The sequence below is a fragment of the Rana temporaria genome, chromosome 1, assembly GCF_905171775.1.
Source record: "Rana temporaria chromosome 1, aRanTem1.1, whole genome shotgun sequence".
NCBI classification, from domain to species: domain Eukaryota; kingdom Metazoa; phylum Chordata; class Amphibia; order Anura; family Ranidae; genus Rana; species Rana temporaria.
In genome coordinates this window covers 410,393,263-410,414,116 of record NC_053489.1, presented here as the reverse complement: position 1 = coordinate 410,414,116, position 20,854 = coordinate 410,393,263, and the positions used below count along the sequence as shown (strand labels likewise).

Below are 20,854 nucleotides of genomic sequence, written 5' to 3'. Positions count from 1 at the left end.
CTGCAGCAATAATTTAATTTATAAAGCCAAAAAACATTACATTTTTACTGCAAGCTGCCTTTATTTTGCTCAGCAACAATTGGGGAGCCAGTGTGTATGATGAGGCCACAATGACAAGATTAGAGACTTTTTGGATACATTCTGGTGTCACTTTGACTTTGGATAGAACGGGTGCGTTAAAATTGGTCTTTGGGTGTCGTGGCACCTTCCCACTGTAACCCTATAACTGGGCCAGTTGAAGGAATTTGGGGGCCCCAAGCAAGATGAACAACAACATTTGTTTTCTAGTTGAGAAGCTGGGGGGGGGGGGGGGGAAATGTTGCTGAGTTTTTTCAATTTAAGAAGCGGGGACGACGACATTCAAGATGAGCAGCGGGGGGGCTACATTCAAGCTTTTGAGTCTTCAAGTTTAGAAGCGGGGGGTTCGGTCGCTGCCAGATGTGACTTCATATTTCTTTCTCGTCCAGCGAGCGAGTTGCGAGGGGGCCCAGCAGGCCAGCTCGGGGCCCCAAGCACTTGCTTGGTTTGCCTGTCCTGTCGCAACAGCCCTGCCCTATAATCTTGATGCAAACAAGAATTTGCCTTGCTGTAAAAAATTGCAATGATATGCACCTGTCAGACAGGTGCAGAAAAATTGCTCTTTGGGTGTCGGTGGTGGCTTCCCACCGTAACCCTATAGAGGTACTCTTGATGTAAGCAAGAATTTCTCTTGATGTAAAAAAAATTTTTCTGCTTGTGTGACAGAGGATGAGGAGGATGAGGAAGGTTTAGTAAGCCAGTCCAACACCTCCTCTGCATGCTGTGGCTGGATAGCATGGACAAACTCACTAAACATTAGAAATTATGCCCTGCCTGAGGACTGACCACCACCACGTCCACCTTTGCCTGTGGACACATTTGTTGCTGGACCCCTTACAGTACCAAGGGAATGTCTGCCTCTCCTTGTTGTCCTCTCAGACATTATTGGGAGGGAGGGGGCGGTGCTTATAAGAAAATGTAAAGGAGAAGTTGAAATCTGTACGTAGATGCACTTAAATCAATGTAAAGAGGTGGTTGGTGCCCTTTAATTTGAGTACTCACACTACACAGACACACTCCACAGATACAATATAATATACTGCAATATAATGCGCCAAACGTACAGTGACGCACAAAACTATATGGCGTTAAACTGGCAATAACTCACAAAACTATATGGCGTTAAACTGGCAGTAACACACGCAAAACCATATGGCGTAACGCACACAGAAGTAAATGGCGTTAAACTTGCAGTAACGCAATCAAATAGATGGTGTTCAACCGTCACTACACTGACGCTGTCTGAACTGTCCCTACTCTAGCTATACACTAAATGTCAAGATCACTGACACGGTCTCACTACACTCCACTACACTGAAACTATCTGAGCTGCCCCTACTCTACACTAATGTATGTATAATTGGCACGTTCTCACTACACTACAGTAAAACTATCTGAGCTGTCCTTACTCTAGATGTACACTATGTAAAGCTGAATGGTGGTCCTCCTCACTACACTCACACTATACCTAGACTGACACTAAACTAATATACCACACTGACAATTGAAGCAAAATAGCACAGTATAGCACACTAACTAACTAATAGCACTGAACAGAGCCCTGTTCTATCTCTCTCCATGCCAAAATAACACTGATAATGACTGCAATTGCAAGAATACTTTTTTACTGTGGGGCGGGAATGAGCCATGATTGGATAAAGTCATGATGACAGTGTCTAATCATGACTCTGACAGTGCTCTGTGCCCTGTTTGGCTGAGGCTTTCACTTCTTCAGCCAATCAGGGCTTGCAATGCACTGTTCAGTGCCGCAATGCATTGTGGTCAGTTCGGGGGGGGGGGGGGGACAAACGGTCGACCGCCCCCGAAGTTCGGGTGTTTCCCGAACGACCGAACAACAAAAGTTCGACCCAAACTTATGCTCGGGCCGAACCGTTCGCCCATCCCTAGTTATCACTATGAGGTGTCACACATCCCTTATGTTTGTCATTTATTCATTGTAAAAAAAAAAATATGTTAATATTACCATGGTAGGCCATACATATGAGTTATTGAGTGGCTTTTTTTAATAGGGGGTATTACCCCTGTTGTAATGATGTGTAGTAGTGTAGTAGTTTTTACCACTGTTCACACTACTATTAATTTCTTAAATTTCGGTAGCTTGGCAGTGAGTGACTTGATTCAAATGACAATTTGGAGTTCATAGAAAGTTTTAGTCCAAAGATCATAACAGAAGACTATCAAATTCAAAAAATCATAGTGTGTCCAGCTCCAGCAGAATACCGTACATGTGGTGAATGGAGGCTAAAGCATGAAGAAGAAGGTTGAGATTAACTACATAGAGCATCCTCTATGTAGTTAATCTACATCCTCTACATAGAGCATCCTACAGAAGGAGATAGGGACAAAATTATTAAAGGCAAAAAGAAAATGCATGTGTAATATGATATTTCCCTTTCAAATGTTTAAAACAAATGATTTATTTTACTGATTGTCTTGGCACAGGACACCACCTACAGCAGATTTGCAGATGAGCTTACAGAGTACAAAACCAAAAATATACTGGCTACACCAATTATGAATGGCAAAGATGTTGTTGCTGTTATTATGGCAGTGAACAAGACCGATGGATCTTTCTTTACGAAATATGACGAAAATGTAAGTATTAAAGTTTATACTGAAAACTGTTGGATGTTTTTTGTGAAATTACATTGCGTGTTTTTTTCCACAACAGTTAGGTCACCCATGCATTATCTCAACCAATGACTTAGTTTCAAATGTCCAAAATTATGCTTAAAAAAATAAATAAATAGGTGGACAGTAAATGAGTTTAATCATCTGTTGGGCTGATAAAGGTTTACTGAATTGGAAAAGTGATTTGGCAAGAGAAAATATCTCCATAAGTTTTATCACATGTTCAGCAATGAGTTGATGTCAATAGCAGTGCTGCCACTGACACTGCCTTCTGCTGGATACGGGTGGGCTAATATACCCATCTTCGGATCACAAACAGTTCCATGAATCTTGCTCAAAGCTCAAATTTCAAAAACTTGTGGTGAACCCAGTTAACCACTTCAGCCCCGGACCATTTTGCTGGTCAATGACCGGGCCACTTTTTGAGATTCGGCACTGCGTCGCTTTAACTGACAATTACGCGGTCATGCGACGTGGCTCCCAAACAAAATTGACCCACAAATAGAGCTTTCTTTTGGTGGTATTTGATCACCTCTGCGGATTTTATTTTTTGCGCTATAAACAAAAATAGAGCGACAATTTTGAAAAAAATATATTTTTTTTAACTTTTTGCTATAATAAATATCCCCCAAAAATATATAAAAATATATATATTTTTCTGCAGTTTAGGCCGATACGTATTCTTCTACATATTTTTCGTAAAAAAATTGCAATAAGCGTTTATTGATTGGTTTGCGCAAAAGTTATAACGTCTACAAAATAGGGGATAGATTTATGGCATTTTTATTAATATATTTTTTTACTAGTATTTATTTGTAAAAAATTTGGAAAAGCATTTATCAATTTCCTTCCTTTTCTCAATCATGTGCCGCTTTGTGTTGGTCTATTACACAAAATCCCTATAAAATACATTTACGTTTTTGGTTGCAACATGACACAATGTAGAAAATTTCAGTATAAATACTTTTTCAAGGTACTGTAAATGTTTTGTGCAGGAAAAAAATCCACATTGCAAAGCCAGCCAATTATGGCGATTACCCCCAACTAGCTGCAATGAAATGGAAGCGCTGAAGGCTGAAAATTGGCCTGGGCAGGAAGGGGGTATAAGTGCCCAGTAAGCAAGTGGTTGAAATCCAAGTTATGGCTCAGAGAGTGATCTTTCTTACCATAATGGAATGGAATACAGTCACCAGAAACAAGTGTCCCTTATCTAATGCCATCATTTTAGCTCTAGGGTGTGCAATATGATTTTATTTTGGGGGTCACCTAGTATCATACCTGGGAACTTTTGGGAATCAGAATTCCAGAGATTGGGGGTTGAGTAGGGACAGGACCAATCACAGTGTGCTCTAAACAGAATTTGATTCTAAAAGAGGAGGGGGATTAAAGGATAATGGTCAGAATCTAAAGTAAAATACAAATCAATATAAAAAATATATAGTACTGTTCTAGAGGCTATGCTAACAGCTAGACCCATTTCTTCCCACCCCAATAACACCAAGATATTACTCAGGTTTTGCTTAAATGGCCACCGATTCTTCGTTCAGTATCTCCTGCCACTGTCTACTTATACCATTACCCCCAGCATCACCCTCCTCATATACCATTACCCCCAGAATCACCCTCCTCATACACCATTACCCCCAGCATCACCCTCCTCCTAAACCTTAATTACAAGACACATCCTCCTATTAGCCCAAACCCCCCAGTTATCCTTCTGTTGATGTGCACCTACCTCCATTTTTGTGGGCAGGGTAGTGGTGGCACATGTGCAGTTTGGGGCACCCCCTTCTGGGTGTAAGTATTGGGTGATGGCAACATTTTTGAACATGCATTGAGTGAAAACTGCTGTGGTCCCACAAATTCTGGGAGTTTTTTTCTATTTCGTTCATTGTATGTGTACCCAATCAGACATTCTGTAACTTTATAAAAATATCCTGTCGTGATCCTTTTCCCTCTCTGCATGGCTAATCTTACATTTTTTTCAGTATAAAAAGGTGTACATAAAAGCTGCAAATTGTGCAAAATAGAGTAGAAGTTATAACTACACCACACAACCACTTGTACATTGGAAGGTATTAAAAGATTCCTTTTATACAAATGTGCATTCTTGGTGGCCTGGACAAGGTTGGTGCTTTGGAATTGCAGTAGTAGGTGTGATGTCTGGGGTTCCCTAGTGACAGCAGTGTTAAATTTATTTTAGCAAGTAATAATGGAATACAGCATATACAGTAGGGGTATATTTATAAAGGTTTTAACACAAGATCTACACAAAATTCATTAAAGATGCACATGTTCTGTGTGGATTCGATTAGAAAAATGTGTAAATCTCTGGTGAAAGCTGTGCAAATGTTGTGTACATTTTTTTTTATAAAAGCACACAACAAAATAAAAGTTGCAAGTTTATGTTAAATTTACTGAAATGTGTTTTTTTTTTTTTTAATTACAGGTGTTTTTAAAATATTTAAATTTTGCCTCCTTAAACCTGAAAATCTATCACCTTAGTTATCTTCATAACTGTGAGACACGTCGAGGTCAGGTAAAGAAGCTAAAAATGTTTTCTATCTTATTGTTGATTTTGCCAGATAGTATAGCTAAATTTATTTCTGTCTTATAAATTATGGCCCAGATTCGTAAATACGACGTGATACTGAGCATGCGTGCGCATGCGCCGTTTGTTCGGCCATGTATCCACATGGGGCCAAGCCTCATTTAAATACAACACGCCCCTTACCAGCCTACTTTGAATTACGCGCGCTTACGCCGGCCCATTTACGCTACGCCGCCGTAACTTAGGAGGCAAGTGCTATGTGAATACAGCACTTGCCTCTCTAAGTTGTGGCGGCGTAGCGTAAATACGGTACGCTACGCCCGCGCAACGTAGATCGGCCGTACGTGAATCTAGGCCTATATTTACATTGGTGGTAATGTGACACACTGCATGCTCTGCTATTAACTACTGAATTAACTGGCGTATAACACTCACTTTTTTACCCTGAAAATAGAGGGTAAACTGTGCCTGCGTGTTATACGCAGGGGACTGTGGAATTTTTTTTCCTGAAACTTCCCTCCTAAAGTTAGGGTGCGTGTTATACACCTGTGCGTGTTATACGCCGATAAATACGGTACTTGCTGCTCAAGACAATTCTGAGGCTTCCCTTACATACATGGATCGCCGACAAACTATGATACCTAAAAATTTCCATAGGCAAGATTTTAAAAGCCTTTACAGGTAACAAGTGTAGAGTTAAACAGGAGGTCCGGTGCAAGAATTATTTCTCTCACTCTGACATTCATAGCAATATGTGTGGTGCTGTGGTGTGATCACCGTTTACATTTGTGTGGGGGACCTATGTATGCTTTCGCATTTGCACGTGAGCACAGGGGAAGGGGTGCTTTAATTAAAAAAAAATTGTATTATATAAAAATATTAATAAAATATTTTGACACTGCCTCTTAAATTTTTTTTAATCAACTTTATTGCTATCACAAAAGATGTAAAAACATCCCTTGTGATAGCATGGGCAGTAATAGTTACTCTGTACTGAGAAGTCTGAAGTCTATTAGACCCCAGAACTCTCCTCTACCCTTGGTTTGATCAGATGCTAGCCGGTAAACAATAACCAAAACTGGAAGTGACAAAATCCTCATCGCTTCTGGTTTAATACACCGTAGAGATGATCCAGGAAAGGAGGTCCCTCTTTCATTTTTTTGGTGTGCCAACACGACCAGCCACTTCAGTCCAGGACTCCAGGAGAGCCTGTGAAGACAGTGAGCAGTAGCGGGAGAGGAAGGAGAACCAGCTTCCGCCACATGTGCCACCAATGAACTTTTTTTATTCATATGAATACTGATAGACAGACAGACAGACAGACAGACAGACAGACAGACAGACAGACAGATAGATATACAGTATACTGTATATAGAGCTAAATACAGGAACACGGAATTTAATTTTGTGGGTGTTCAAAAAACTGTGTAAAAATTACCACCAGCACTGTCATAGCAGCTAGGACTTGAAAACTGAATAAATTAATGCTGCCCTCCTAAAAATATGCATAGTTGTGTGTTGTGCGCAAGCACTTTATATACACTATATTACCAAAAGCATTACCAAAAGCATTGAGATGCCTGCCTTTACACGCACATGAACTTTAAAGCGGGGGTTCACCCTATAAACGAAAATTTTTTTTTTTTTCTTCTACCATAAAATCAGGCATTGTAGCGCGAGCTACAGTATGCCTGCCCTGATTTTTTTACCCCCGTACTCACCTTGTACTCGTACATCGAAGATACAGACTCCCCTCGGGGAATGGGCGTGCCTATGGAGACGGAGGATGATTGACGGCCGGCTCTGGCGCGTCACGCTTCTCCGGAAATAGCCGAAATAGGCTTGGCTCTTCACGGCGCCTGCGCATAGCCTGTGCGCAGGCGCCGTGAAGAGCCGAGACCTACTCCGGCTGTCTTCGGGGAGAGTGACGTGCCAGGGCCGGCCGTCAATCATCCTCCCTCTCCATAGGCACGCCCATTCCCCGCGGGAGCCGAAATCTTTAATGTACGAGTACACGGTGAGTACGGGGGTAAAAAAATCGGGACAGGCATACTGTAGCTCGCGCTACAATGCCTGTCTCGATGGTAAAATCATGTCAGTGAGGGTGAACTACCGCTTTAAGGGCATCCCAGTCTTAGTCTGTAGGGTTCAATATTGAGTTGGCCCACCCTCTGCAGCTATACCAGCTTCAACTCTTCTGTGAAGGCTGCCCACAAGTTTTGAGAGTGTGTCTATGGGAATGTTTGACCGTTCTTTTAGACGCACCTTTGTTCGGTCAGTCGCTGATGTGGATGAGAAGGGCTGGCTCGCAGTCTCTGCTTTAATTCATTCCAAAGTTGTTCTGTCGGGTTAAGGTCAGGACTCTGTTCAGGCCAGTCAAGTTTCTTCACCCCAAACTTGTTCATCCATATCTATATAGTCCTTGCTTTGTATACTAAACGCAATATTCTCCACGCACATGTTCAAGAAACCAGCTATTCAGTAATGCTGGGTGCTACAATGACCCAGTGCTGGAAACTGTGGATGATCAAAGAAAAATAAGTGTCATCAGCACACCAAGGATTTCTAGAAAGGGTCCAAAGCTTTATTTCAGTGGTCACATAATAAATATACAGCAACGTTTCGGAGCCACACAGAGCCCCTTCGTCAGGCAAGTAACTTTGCTTTGTGTACTGGTCCAAATCATTTGTTGGGAGGATTATGTTGTGGGGTTGTTTTTAAGGGGTTGGGCTTGGCCCCTTAGTTCTCATGGAGGGAACTCTTAAGGCGTCAGCATACTTAGACATTTTGGACAATTTCATACTCCCAACTTTATGGCAACAGTTGGGGATGGCCCCTTCCTGTTCAAACATGACTGCACACCATTTCACAAAGCAAGGTCCATAAAGACATGAATCATCAAGTTTGGGATGGAGGAACTTGACTGGCCAGCACAGAATCCTGACCTCAACCTGATAGAACACCTTTGGGATGAATTACAAAGGGTGGGCCAACTCAATATTGAGCCCTACAGACTAAGACTGGGATGCCAATAAAGTTCAGAACAGGCCTCACCATGGTCGACCAAAGAAGTTGAGTGCACATGCTCAGCCTCATATGCAGAGGTTGTCTTTGGGAAATAGACGTATGAGTGCTGCCAGCATTGCTGCAGAGGTTGAAGGGGTGGGGTGTCAGTGCTTAGACCATACGCCGCACACTGCATCAAATTGGTCTGCAAGGCTGTCGTCCCAGAAGGAAGCCTCTTCTAAAGATGATGCACAAGAAAACCCGCAAACAGTTTTCTGAAGACAAGCAGACTAAGGACATGGATTACTGGAACCATGTCCTGTGGTCTGATGAGACTCATGCCTTGTACACACGATCAAAATTTCCGATAGAAAAAGTCAGATGGACTTTTTCCATCGGATATTTCGATCACGTGTAGCCCCATCTGAGTTTTTTCATCAGATATTCAGAGGAATTCTGTCGGAGTTTAGATATAGAACATGTTCTATTTTATTCCGATAGAATTCCGTCGGAATTCCGATGTGATTTGGCCGGACAAAAGCCTGATCGTGTGTATGGGGCATAAGCGTGTGTGGCGGCAACCAGGTGAGGAGTACAAAGACAACTGTGTCTTGCCTACAGTCAAGCATGGTGGTGGGAGTGTCATGGTCTGCGGGCTGCATGAGTGATGCCCGCACTGGGGAGCTACAGTTCATTGAGGTAACCATGAATGCCAACATGTACTGTGATATACTGAAGCAGAGCATGATCCCCCTCACTTTGGAGACTGGGCCGCAGGGCAGTATTCCAACATGATAACGACCCCAAACACACCTCCAAGATGACCACTGCCTTGCTAAAGAAGCTGAGGGTAAAGGTGATGGACTGGCCAAGCATGTCTCCAGACCTAAACCCTATTGAGCATATGTGGGGCATCCTCAAACGGAAGGTGGAGGAGCGCAACGTCTCTAACATGCACCAGCTCGGTATCTCATCATGGAGGAGTGGAAGAGGACTCCAGTGGCAACCTGTGAAGCTCTGGTGAACTTCATGCCCAAGAGGGTTAAGGCAGTGCTGGAAAATAATGATGGCCACACAAAATATTGACACATTGGGCCCAATTTTAACATTTTCACTTAGGGGTGTACTAACTTTTGTTGCCAACGGTTTAGACATTAAGGCTGTGTGTTGAGTTATTTTGAGGGGACAACACATTTACACTGTTATACAAGCTGTACACTCACTACTTTACATTGTAGCAAAGTGTAATTTCTTCAGTGTTGTCACGTGATAAGATATAATAAAATATTTACAAAAATGTGAGCGACGTACTCACTTTTACGAGATACTGTATATCATAATGGATGGTAATAGAGGGCTGTTTAAATGCTGGTATTAAGTGGACAGCACCTATGTACATTATATGCTGTATAGCCTCGAGTATGAGCCAAGTTTTTCAGCACATTTTTTGGTACTGAAAATGCCCCCCTCGGCTTATACTCGAGCCACCTTTTTGCACCTGATCTCCCGGATTTTGGGGAACCGGTACCGGCTGGTGAGCAAAGTTTGTTGTCCGTGGGCCCTACGGCCGGGGAGCACCGATTTTTCAAAGTCGGGCACCACTTCCATAGACTCCCATGTTAAATGGGGACCCGGTAACGGCTGGCCATAGGTCCCCTGGACCTGAAACTTGGCACACATGTTTTCTGTCTGGGGGACCTACGGCCGGGGAGCACTGATTTTTCAAAGCTGAGCACCCTTCTATATACTCCCATGTTAAAAGTAAGTCTAGTCATGGACACAGTGAGGCATGGACACAGTGAGGCACAGTGAGGCATGAACACAGTGAGGCATTGGCACAGTGAGGCATGGGCACAGTGAGGCATGGACAAAGTGAGGCATGGGCACAGTGAGGCATGGACACAGTGAGGCATGGGCACAGTGAGGCATGCACATGGACACAGTGAGGCAAAGTGAGGGACAGTGAGGCAAGCAGATGGATACCCTGGGCTTATACTCGAGTCAATACATTTTCCCATTGTTTTGTGGTAAAATTAGGTGCCTCGGCTTATATTCGGGTTGGATTATACTCGAGTATATACGGTACTTTAGCAGTGTATTTAGCTGATTTCCTGGAGTTCAGCTTTAATATAAAAAATGTCTGGTTTTGCAATCATGCATATTATATATTTTTCCTTACTGAAAATCAAAATTTCCTTTTATTTAATTTTTATTTTATTTTATTTGCTGTTTGAGTACACAAGTATAGTATTTTTGTTTTGAAAAAGTATTTACTGTATTTATTGGCGTATAACACTCACTTTTTTACCCTAAAAAATAGAGGGTAAACTGTGACTGTCTTTTATACGCAGGGGCTGTGGAAAGTTTTTTTTCCTGAAACTTCCCTCTTAAAGTTAGGGTGCGTGTTATACGCATGTGCTTGTTATACGCCGATAAATAAGATATGTCATTCCTAACGATTTTTGCTGGTAATTTTGTGTAATAGACTGAATGATTTTGCATTATTCCCTAGGTATTATTATGGGCAGCAAACAAAGTCTTTGAAGAGTTGACAGACATTGAAAGGCAATTCCACAAGGCCCTTTACACCGTGAGAGGGTATTTAAACTGTGACAGATATTCTGTTGGTCTTCTAGACATGACAAAAGAAAAGGTACTGTACTATAAACAGAAAAAGTATAGAGCTATAATAAATGTCTAGTATAGCTATAACATATATTGCATTTTAAGATTCAGAATCGGAAAGTCAAAGTATGTGAAAAATATTACCAGTAGTATACATTTCTTAACCATCACATGGCTAAACTATAACAACACTAATGGTAGGGTTAGTGTCATCTTGTCTTTCTTTTCTTATTTACTAGTTACCCACTTCCAGACCAGGCCTTTTCTAGCACTTTTTTTGTGTACATGTAACAACAATTAGTATTTTTTGCTAGAAATACTTGGAACCCCCAAACATTATATATTTTTAAACCAGAGGCCCTAGAGAATAAATTGGTGGATTTTGCAATTTTTTTATGTCACACGGTATATGCGCAAAAGTTTTTAGAGGGAAAAACATTTTTTAGAATTTTAATTCAGAAAAATGCAATACTTTTTTTGTAAAATGTCACGCTTTAGAATTGCGCACGCCCATGCAACGGTGACAAACAACGTCAATTTTACTATACATAGGCAACATTTTAAAAGCCTTTACAGGTTACCACTTTAGATGTACAGAGGAGGTCTAATGCTAGACCTCCTCTTTAAATTTTAGTTTTTCTTTAATTATTAATTTTCCTATTTTTACACCGTTGCTTAAAAAAAAATTTCTAGCACTTTTATTGCTGTCACAAGGAATGTAAACATCCTTGTGACAGCAATAGGCACGTGACAGGTACTCTTTTTAGAGAGATCAGGGGTCCATAAGACACCAGATCCTTCCTCTGCCCTTAAAAGCATTCAAAACACCAAGATTGGTGTCTTTGAATGCTTTACATATTTTAAAAATGGTGCCGTTGACATCCGGGTAAACCAGAAGTGATGTTAGGTCATCGCCTCCAGGTTACCATAGTGGAGAGCCGATCAAAGCCAATCTCTGGTCGCTTGGGTCTCCCAGTGGGACGGGGGAGCCAATAAGCCGCGGAAGGTGGCGGGAGGGGGATGCCCGCCCCCCATTTGTAAAAGCAGTTTTGGGGGCTAGTTAGCTGCTAGAATTTATTTATAAGAGAGCATCATCCCAGTATAACCACCTAAAGCCCAGTAACATATGGGTACGTGGGAAGTGGTTAACAAACATATTTTTTGTTTTGAATAAGGAATGGTTAAAACCCCTGTGAGGTTTTTATTGCTCTCTGTATCCCCACTCTGAAAAGTTACACTCTCTATTTGCCTTGGTGACCAACGCCATCAGGACTGAAAGTGAAGGAGAATCCAAAATGTTATTACTGGAACAGAAATAGAGGAGATTTTCCTATGGGGACACTTGTTCCTGTGATAACTTCCTAAGGCCCCGTACACACGTCCGAGGAACTCGACGGGCAAAACACATCGTTTTGCTCGTCGAGTTCCTTGTGAAGCCGCCGAGGATCTCGGCGAGCCGAAATTTCCCATTGAACAACGAGGAAATAGAGAACATGTTCTCTATTTCCTCGCCGAGATCCTCGTCGGCTTCCTCGGCCAAAAGTGTACACACGGCCGGGTTTCTCGGCAGAATTCAGCTCCGATCGAGTTTCTGGCTGAGTGGATTTCCCTTACTTTGGAAAGATTTCTTTTTACTCTCTCTGTGCTTGAGACAGGAAGTGAAGGGAAATCTCCTCAATGGGTTTTAACTACCCTAACCTATCCAAAACTTTAAAAAAAATGGCTTTAAATATACTTTTATGTTGTTTTAATAGCTTTAAATGATATATTTTGGTATACCTGTGCCTTTATCTTTAAAGTGAATTCTTCTGTTTTAGGAATTCTTTGACTTGTGGCCAGTGCTGATGGGAGAGGTTCCTCCATACAACGGACCCCGTACCCCAGATGGGAGGGTAACAAAAAACAATCTATTGCAGTAGTTTATCTATCTATCTATCTATCTATCTATCTATCTATCTATCTATCTATCTATCTATCTATCTATCTATCTATCTATCTATCTATGATATCTACAGTATCCCCACACCCATGTCATAAATATCTATGCCTGTGTTTTATTTTTAGGAAATCGTATTTTATAAGGTTATTGACTATACTTTGCATGGAAAAGAAGACATTAAAGTCATACCGTAAGTGTATTTAGGAAATTAAATGCATAAACTGAAAACAATTAATTGGTCTAGCTTACCATCATTTTCTAAAGTAGCCTAGAGTAATGACAGATAGCTGGTTGCTAACGCTTACAATTGGGTAAGGTAACAAGCTACAATAGGATTTTTTTCCAAATACAGTAATTAGAATGAAACTAGACTAGCCAATCAGATTCTTCCCATCATTTTCCAGACTGCATCAAACTAATGATACATGGATTGGTTTACTAAAAGCAAATAGTCCATTTATTTTGCAAGGAAATCTTTACTTAGCTTTGTGAATTTGGTGAAAATTCACTTTGCAAAGAGTATAACAATCACGTGCAAAGAAAAAAAAATGTATTTTTTCTTGCACATTGTTGAATGATGAAAGTCAGCAGAGGTTCTCTATTATTCACTAAGATAAGATAACTTTGCCATGCAAAGTGAACAGTCTGTTTCCCTTTAGTATATCAAACCCATGAAATCTACTTGGCTATTACTGTCAACATACCCATTTTTCTTTCCTAAAATAAATAAATAAACAAATAAATAAATAAATAAATAGTGTAGTGCTCTTACCCTATTATATCAAACCAATTAATACCCTATTACATACAGTATCTCCCAAAAGTGAGTACACCCCTCACATTTTTGTAAATATTTTATTATATCTTTGTCATGTGATAACACTGAAAAAAATTACACTTTGCAACAATGTAAAGTAGTGAGTGTACAGCTTGTATAACAGTGTAAATTTGCTGTGCCCTCAAAATAACTCAACACACAGCCACTATTGTCTAAACCGCTGGCAACAAAGGTGAGTACACCCCTAAGTGAAAATGTTCAAATTGCGCCCAATTAGCCATTTTCCCTCCCCGGTGTTATGTGACTCATTAGTGTTACAAGGTCTCAGGTGTGTTTAAATTTGGTGTTATCGCTCTCACTCTCTCATACTGGTCACTGGAATTTCAACATGACACCTAATGGCAAAGAACTCTCTGAGGATCTGAAAAAAATAATTATTGCTCTACATTAAGATGGCCTAGGCCAGTGATGCTGAACCATGGCACTCCAGATGTTTTGAAACTACATTTCCCATGATGCTCATGCACTCTGCACTATAATTGAGCATCATGGGAAATTTAAAAGCATCTGGGGTGCCAAGGTTTGCCATCACTGGCCTAAGCTATAAGAAGATTGCCAAGACCCTGAAACTGAGCTGCAGCACGGTGGCCAAGACCATACAACGGTCTGTGTCAATTGTGTCATGCATCCCAGGAGTTTTATTGGACATTTTTTTCAATTATCTGGAGAAGGTACTTTCTCAGCTAAGCATACCCTCCTGCCTGCATGCCTGAGCTAAGGGAATATAGATTGCAGAAAGTAATGGATACACAAATCCTTTGCCCTTATTCCAGATGACCCCAGCTAAACATGTTTGGGGGTGTTTTCAAAGTAGCTCCCCAACAATATAAAGTATTGAGACATGGATGAGTGGGTGAGTTTGCTTTGAATATTAAAAATGAAATGAATAGCGTATTCAGTTTGTGGTGCTCAGATACAGTTTTATTTTATGTGTGTGGGAGACAATTTTTTGATGCACTGTGTGATTACGCATAGCATGAAGATTAATATTGTTGATAAAGATGGTAATATAAATGTTTGATCTATTTAATATGGTGTTAACTTTTTGGTAAGAGGCAACCATTTTTCACCCTCTTCATAATAGGCCAGCTTTGTAAAAAAAAAAAAAAAAAACTCTTCCGGTCATCTGAGGGTGAAGTTTTGCACTTTTTTTCATATTGAGTGTTGACTATTTTGGCAACATAAGGGTTTATTTACTAAAGGCAAATAGATTGCTCACTTTGCACTCATTTTTCTAACAGCCTAGTGAGTATGGTGAAGCTCTGCTGATTTCCATCATCCAATTATCTAATCATGTGCAAGCAAAAATGCTGTTGTTTTTATTTCATGTTCCCTGCACCTAATTGGATATTCTTTAAAAAAATGAAGCTTCATCACATTCACTAAGCGCTGGAAAAAATAAGCTTAACTGCACTTGCTAAGTGCAGAGTCTTTTAGGTAGGGCTAGCGCAAAAGGGTCTTGATATTGGAGATTCATTAACTTTTTTTTCCTGTATAATTTCTTTATAATAAAACACTAATAGAATAAATTATGAAAGTATTGCTATGTTTAAATACTTGAGAAACAGGTTCAATTTAAGCCTTTAAATATTCTTGCTAATGTATCTATAGAAAATATTTATTACCTTCAATCTTTCTTTGCTCTGTTTTTCTAAAACAGAAATCCTCCAGCCGATCACTGGGCTCTCGTTAGTGGTCTCCCAACATACGTGGCAGAAAGTGGATTTGTAAGATACAAACTAAAGAACATTTTATATTCTAAATATAAAAAATAAAGTCAAATTAAAAAGTGTTAGATATTTATTTTTATACAAAAGTGAAAATGCATTAATAATGGGTCTAGTAAAATTATATTAAAAATGTCTATTATACTTACAGTATAACTTCAAATTATTTTTAGTCTGTCTTTGTAAAATACCTATGCAGTAACCCTACCTCCTCCCAACCTAGAGTACCTGTAATACTTGAGTGTGCCAAAACAAGGCTCAATTTTAACTGCCATTGGCCTTGATTTGTGAATTGCATACAGGAAACTGCTAACCTATTAGCTTTTGTTGGGTTTCTTTAGCTAGTGATAGTCAGCTCTGGTTAAAGTGTTTTTTTATTTGTCGTTTTGGATAGTGTGAAGGTTAGACTTTCTGTCAAGGTTTTATTGTGGTTTGTGTAGCCACTAAGGGAATAAGGGAGGGTCAACTATCTTTTGGTTTGATGATCATTGACAGGAAGGCCAAATGTTCTGGTGGCAACTGTCTAAGATGGGAATTAACCTCATATTTGGGAGGTCAGTTCCCCCATTTCCTGGTGTGAAGACAAATCTACCCAGCAAGACACAAACAGCAAAAAAAAATAATAATAATCATTAACTCGATAGAAAATGAAACCCTCCCCTTCTCTATCCAAAATGCTATACAAACACTTTTAAAGTTCACTATTTTCAGAGCTACATTCATCCTTAGATAGAAAAGTGCAACTATCTACACACAAATGTGTACTCACAATTGTGGTGTCCAGTACATCTATATTTTAGTGCAGACCTTCAAGTACCAGTCAGGGTCCGGCAACATAGGTTGTGTAAAGATCAGCTCAGGGAAAATAATATGATTTGTAATGCTGGATAACAAGGTGTGCTCGCTTGCGTTAAATTTCTATTTAAAATAGTCTGTATTGTTTTTGTCCCTTCTAGATCTGTAACATTATGAATGCAGCTGCAGATGAAATGTTCAAATTCCAGGTGAGAATAAAAGATTTAACTACATAAAAACATTATAATTGTTTGTTTTAAAGCTGTTTAACACACAAGAAACTATTACATATTTTAACGAATTTAAGAAATCTTAATTCTGTTCTTTTCCAAACTTCATCTAACATTATTGTGTGTATGATAATATACTGTATATAATAATGTTATATGAATATGAAAAGAAGCCTCAGGGGTAAATTAAATTAATATTATAATGAGGGGTACCTTCATCCTTAAGGTCAATATATGGAGTACTTGAGTCTAAGGTACCCGAACCAAAGAGTGAAGAAAGGGAATGAGGGGCCAGTTAGAACTATTAGCGGTACCAATAAACAGTTACAGAAGGAAATAAGAAAAAATATAAAATTCATAATTTTTATTAAAAGACATATACATATATATTTTTTCTTATTTCCTTCTGTAACTGTTTATTGGTACCGCTAATAGTCCTAACTGGCCCCTCATTCCCTTTCTTGACTCATTGGTTCGGGGACCTTAGACTCAAGTACTCCATATAATGTTATATGAATGATATGTATCGTGTATGATACATGGCATTCGGAAACATTATCCGTTACGTATTTATACTTCAAATTTTGGTTACCTATTGGTTTAAATATGTTTTGCACCTAGTTAAAATTATATTATTGCTGAGAGGAAGTAAACGCCCCCTCATAATGAACCTTGACATCCCTAACTTAGTGTCCATTATCCTAGCCTTGTAGGACCTAACTATGTGATTTTGTTGTTAAAATACGACAAACCCAGACAATTTTAATTAAATGCTGTCTGTGGCCATTATGTGTCTGTATCCCCTATGTAACCCAGAAATTAATTTGATTTTAGAGCTAGTTATCCATTTCATAAAAACTTGGCCATTGAGGGGTATGACTAAGATCTGGCTACCAGTGACTATGTTTAGCAGCTAAGCATGTATAAATAATTTAGGGTGTAAGTCTTAACCAGAATGGTATGGAATCTCATGAACACAAAACAAACAAAATCACCTGTTCCTAATTGTAATCCCTGAAGATATCACCCATAAATTATACAAAAATAAATAAAACCCTACCCCAAAAAAGGGGAGGAATATAGCCTGACAGAGACTTTTACTGTATCTCCCAGAGATATTCAAAACACATATACTGAACAGCAAACACATACAAAATAAAATCTTAATTTATTATGCATACAATGTTAAAAACAATTAGTAACTGTAAAACAATTTATGACTTGAAATGCACATCTCAAATGGAATATACATTACAACAGTCTTTAATTCGGAAACCTCTTAGGCCGCATACACACGGTCGGACAAAACTGATGAGAATGGACCGAGGGTCAGTTTCATCGGTCCAAACCGACCGTGTGTATGGCCCATCGGTCTGTTGTCCTTCGGTCCAAAATTTTAAAACATGCTTTAAAATTGAACCGATGGCCCGCTGCCCGATCGGTCCAAACCGATGGTTAGTACAGAAAGCATCGGTTCAAAACCCGTGCATGCTCAGAATCAAGTCGACGCATGCTTGGAAGCATTGAACTTTGTTTTATTCAGCACGTCGTGTGTTTGACATCACCGCGTTCTGACCCGATCGGTTTTTGGAACGATGGTGTGTACGCACATCAGACCATCAGGCCACTTCAGCGGTGAACCGAAGTGCTTTAACAGCACTTTATATCCACACGTTTCACAAAATTGCATCACAAGTTGTGGGCCTGTTTGTTTATATCAATAAATACCATAAATGCATGTATCAATGCATTAATAACATTTATAATCAATACATTTAATCATGAATCTTTTCCGATTAGAAATTATGTGTGAAACAAAAAGGGGGAGTAAATTGGGGTGTAATGTAGGTATTTATGAAAACACTACAAGGTGTCTGACTTCTCTTCTTTTCTTGGACAGTCTAGAAAAGATTCAATGAAAGATCAAATATTTTTCATCACACAAAACAAATTGTGTTATTGTTATTTGTAGCCTACGAAATATGTGTATGTCTTAACCCCTTGCCAACCGCTGCACGACTATATACGTCGGCAGAATGGAACGGCTGGGCAGATCGGCGTATATTAAAGGCCTGGATTTGTGGGCACGCACTCCCACCACAAGCTCTGTGAGTCTGACCGTGAGAGGAAGAACAGGGAAATTCTAATGTAAACAAGCATTTCCCTGTTCTGCCTAGTGACAGGACACTGATCACAGCTCCCTGTGATCGGGAGCGGTAATCAATGTCATGTTACACATAGCCCATCCCCCCTACAGTTAGAACACATCCCTAGGACAAACTTAACCCCTTCCCCGCCCCCTACTGGTTAACCCCTTTACTGCCAGTCACATTTACACAGTAAACAGTTAATTTTTATAGCACCAATCGCTGTATAAATGTGAATGGACCCCAAATAGCGCCAAAAGTGACAGATGTGTCCGCCATAATGTCGCAGTCACGATAAAAATCGCTGATCGCCGCCATTACTAGTGGAAAAAAAATATTAATAAAAATGCCATACAACTATGCCCTATTTTGTAGACGCTATAACTTTTGCACAAACCAATCAATACACGCTTGTGTGTAGAAGAATACGTATCGGCCTAAACTGAGGAAAAAATATTTTTTATATATATATATTTTTTGGGGATATTTATTATAGCAAAAAGTCAAAAATATTGCTTTTTTTCAAAATTGTTGCTCTATTTTTGCTTATAGTGCAAAAAATAAAAACCACAGAGGTGATCAAATACCACCAAAAGAAAGCTCAATTTATGGGGGAAAAAAGGACGTCAATTTTGTTTGGGAGCCATATCGCGCGACCGCGCAATTGTCAGTTAAAGCCACGCAGTGCTGAATTGCAAAAAGTGCTCTGGTCTTTAGACAGCCAAATGATCCGGGGCTGAAGTGGTTAAACTTATACATTTAATTTCTGAAAATATTTTCACAATTAAGAGGACACAGCCAAAGTTATTTTCTATAGTTTATTTAGAAATAGGGGACAGTTCAACATATAAAAAGATAATAAAGTAATCTATTTGTCGTATCCCCTATATATAAGGTTATACAGCTCTGTTGTTGTGCATTAATGGGTCTTAAGAACATTTATTTGTGTCCTTATTTTTTTCTAAAGAGAGAACCACTAGATGAAAGCGGATGGGTTATTAAAAATGTTTTATCATTGCCTATTGTAAACAAAAAAGAAGAAATAGTGGGAGTTGCCACTTTTTACAACAGGAAGGATGGAAAGCCTTTTGATGAGCAGGATGAAACGCTAATGGAGGTACGGTACCTGTATGTGTATGTAGGTGCATTTGTATGTGTGTGTCTGTATTTATCTGAAAGTTTGTAATTAAAAAAATAATATTTTTTTTTATTGTTTTTCTAAGTATATTTTCAAGAACATATTATATTATATGTACAGCTCTTGCTAAACGTTTTGAGCATGACACAAATATTAACCACTTAAGGACTGAGCCTCTTTCTGAGATTTGGTCTTTACAAGTTAAAAACAGTGGGCCAAATCCTCAAAAGGGATACGCAGGCGGATCTGCTGTTCCGCCTGCGTATCCCTGTGCCTATCTTTGGAACTGATCCTCAGAAGCAGTTTTCCAAAGATAGGCAGAAGATCCGACATCTGTAAGAGACTCACACTTTCGGATCTTAGGATGCAGTACCGCATCCGCCACTGGGGGCATTTTGCGTCGAAATGCCGCTTTGCGTATGCAAATGAGGACTTACGGAGATCCACAAAGCTTTTCAGCTTTGTTTTTTCTCCGTAAGTTTACGTTTGCATGCGTAAAATTAGGGATGCTTTTACAAGGTGTAAACTGTTTACACCTTGTAAAAACAGACCTTTTTTTCGATCGCCGCGATTTTTTTTTAAATTTGATATTTTTTTCCCGCCGTATCTTTTTTTTAACCCATCGCAACTTTATTGTCCCGTCGCAATCCACAAAGCCCAGTACGGCCGGCGCGGGAGCGCGCCTCATTTAAATTGTCATCGCCCCCTGGATAACAGGACCGCCTTGCGCCGGGAGAATTTAGGTTACACTGCGTGAAATTTCTAGGTAAGTGCTTTGTGGATCGGGCACTTAGGTAGAAATTTCCCGCCAGTGTAACTTAAATGGGAAAAATTAAGTTAGGCTACGATTTTGAGAAATTGGCCCAGTTTTTTTTGCTAGAAAATTACTTAGAACCCCCAAACATTGTATATATTTTTTCTAACACCCTAGAGGATAAAATGGTGTTCATTGCAATACTTTCTTTCACACCGTATTTGCGCAGTGGCCTTTTACACACATTTTTTTGGGACAAAATACACTTGTTTTAATAAAAAAATAAGGCAGCAGTAAAGTTAGCCCAATTTTTTTTTATATTGTGAAAGATAATTGCAATAACAGGTTGCATGTTTTGAGTTACAGAGGATGGC

The 20,854-nt window shown here is 39.6% G+C and overlaps 1 protein-coding gene across 1 annotated transcript in view; it reads left to right on the top strand.

The window, feature by feature from the left end:
- LOC120913940 (rod cGMP-specific 3',5'-cyclic phosphodiesterase subunit beta-like) overlaps positions 1 to 20,854 on the top strand; it is an 87,440-nt gene that overhangs the window by 8,015 nt on the left and 58,571 nt on the right. Inside the window, exons 2-9 of the mRNA XM_040324301.1 lie at positions 2,542 to 2,694; positions 5,180 to 5,269; positions 10,800 to 10,940; positions 12,730 to 12,804; positions 12,977 to 13,041; positions 15,350 to 15,416; positions 16,373 to 16,420; positions 19,556 to 19,705. Of these exons, the coding sequence (XP_040180235.1) occupies positions 2,542 to 2,694; positions 5,180 to 5,269; positions 10,800 to 10,940; positions 12,730 to 12,804; positions 12,977 to 13,041; positions 15,350 to 15,416; positions 16,373 to 16,420; positions 19,556 to 19,705 (789 nt within the window). The remainder of the gene's footprint in view (positions 1 to 2,541; positions 2,695 to 5,179; positions 5,270 to 10,799; positions 10,941 to 12,729; positions 12,805 to 12,976; positions 13,042 to 15,349; positions 15,417 to 16,372; positions 16,421 to 19,555; positions 19,706 to 20,854) is intronic.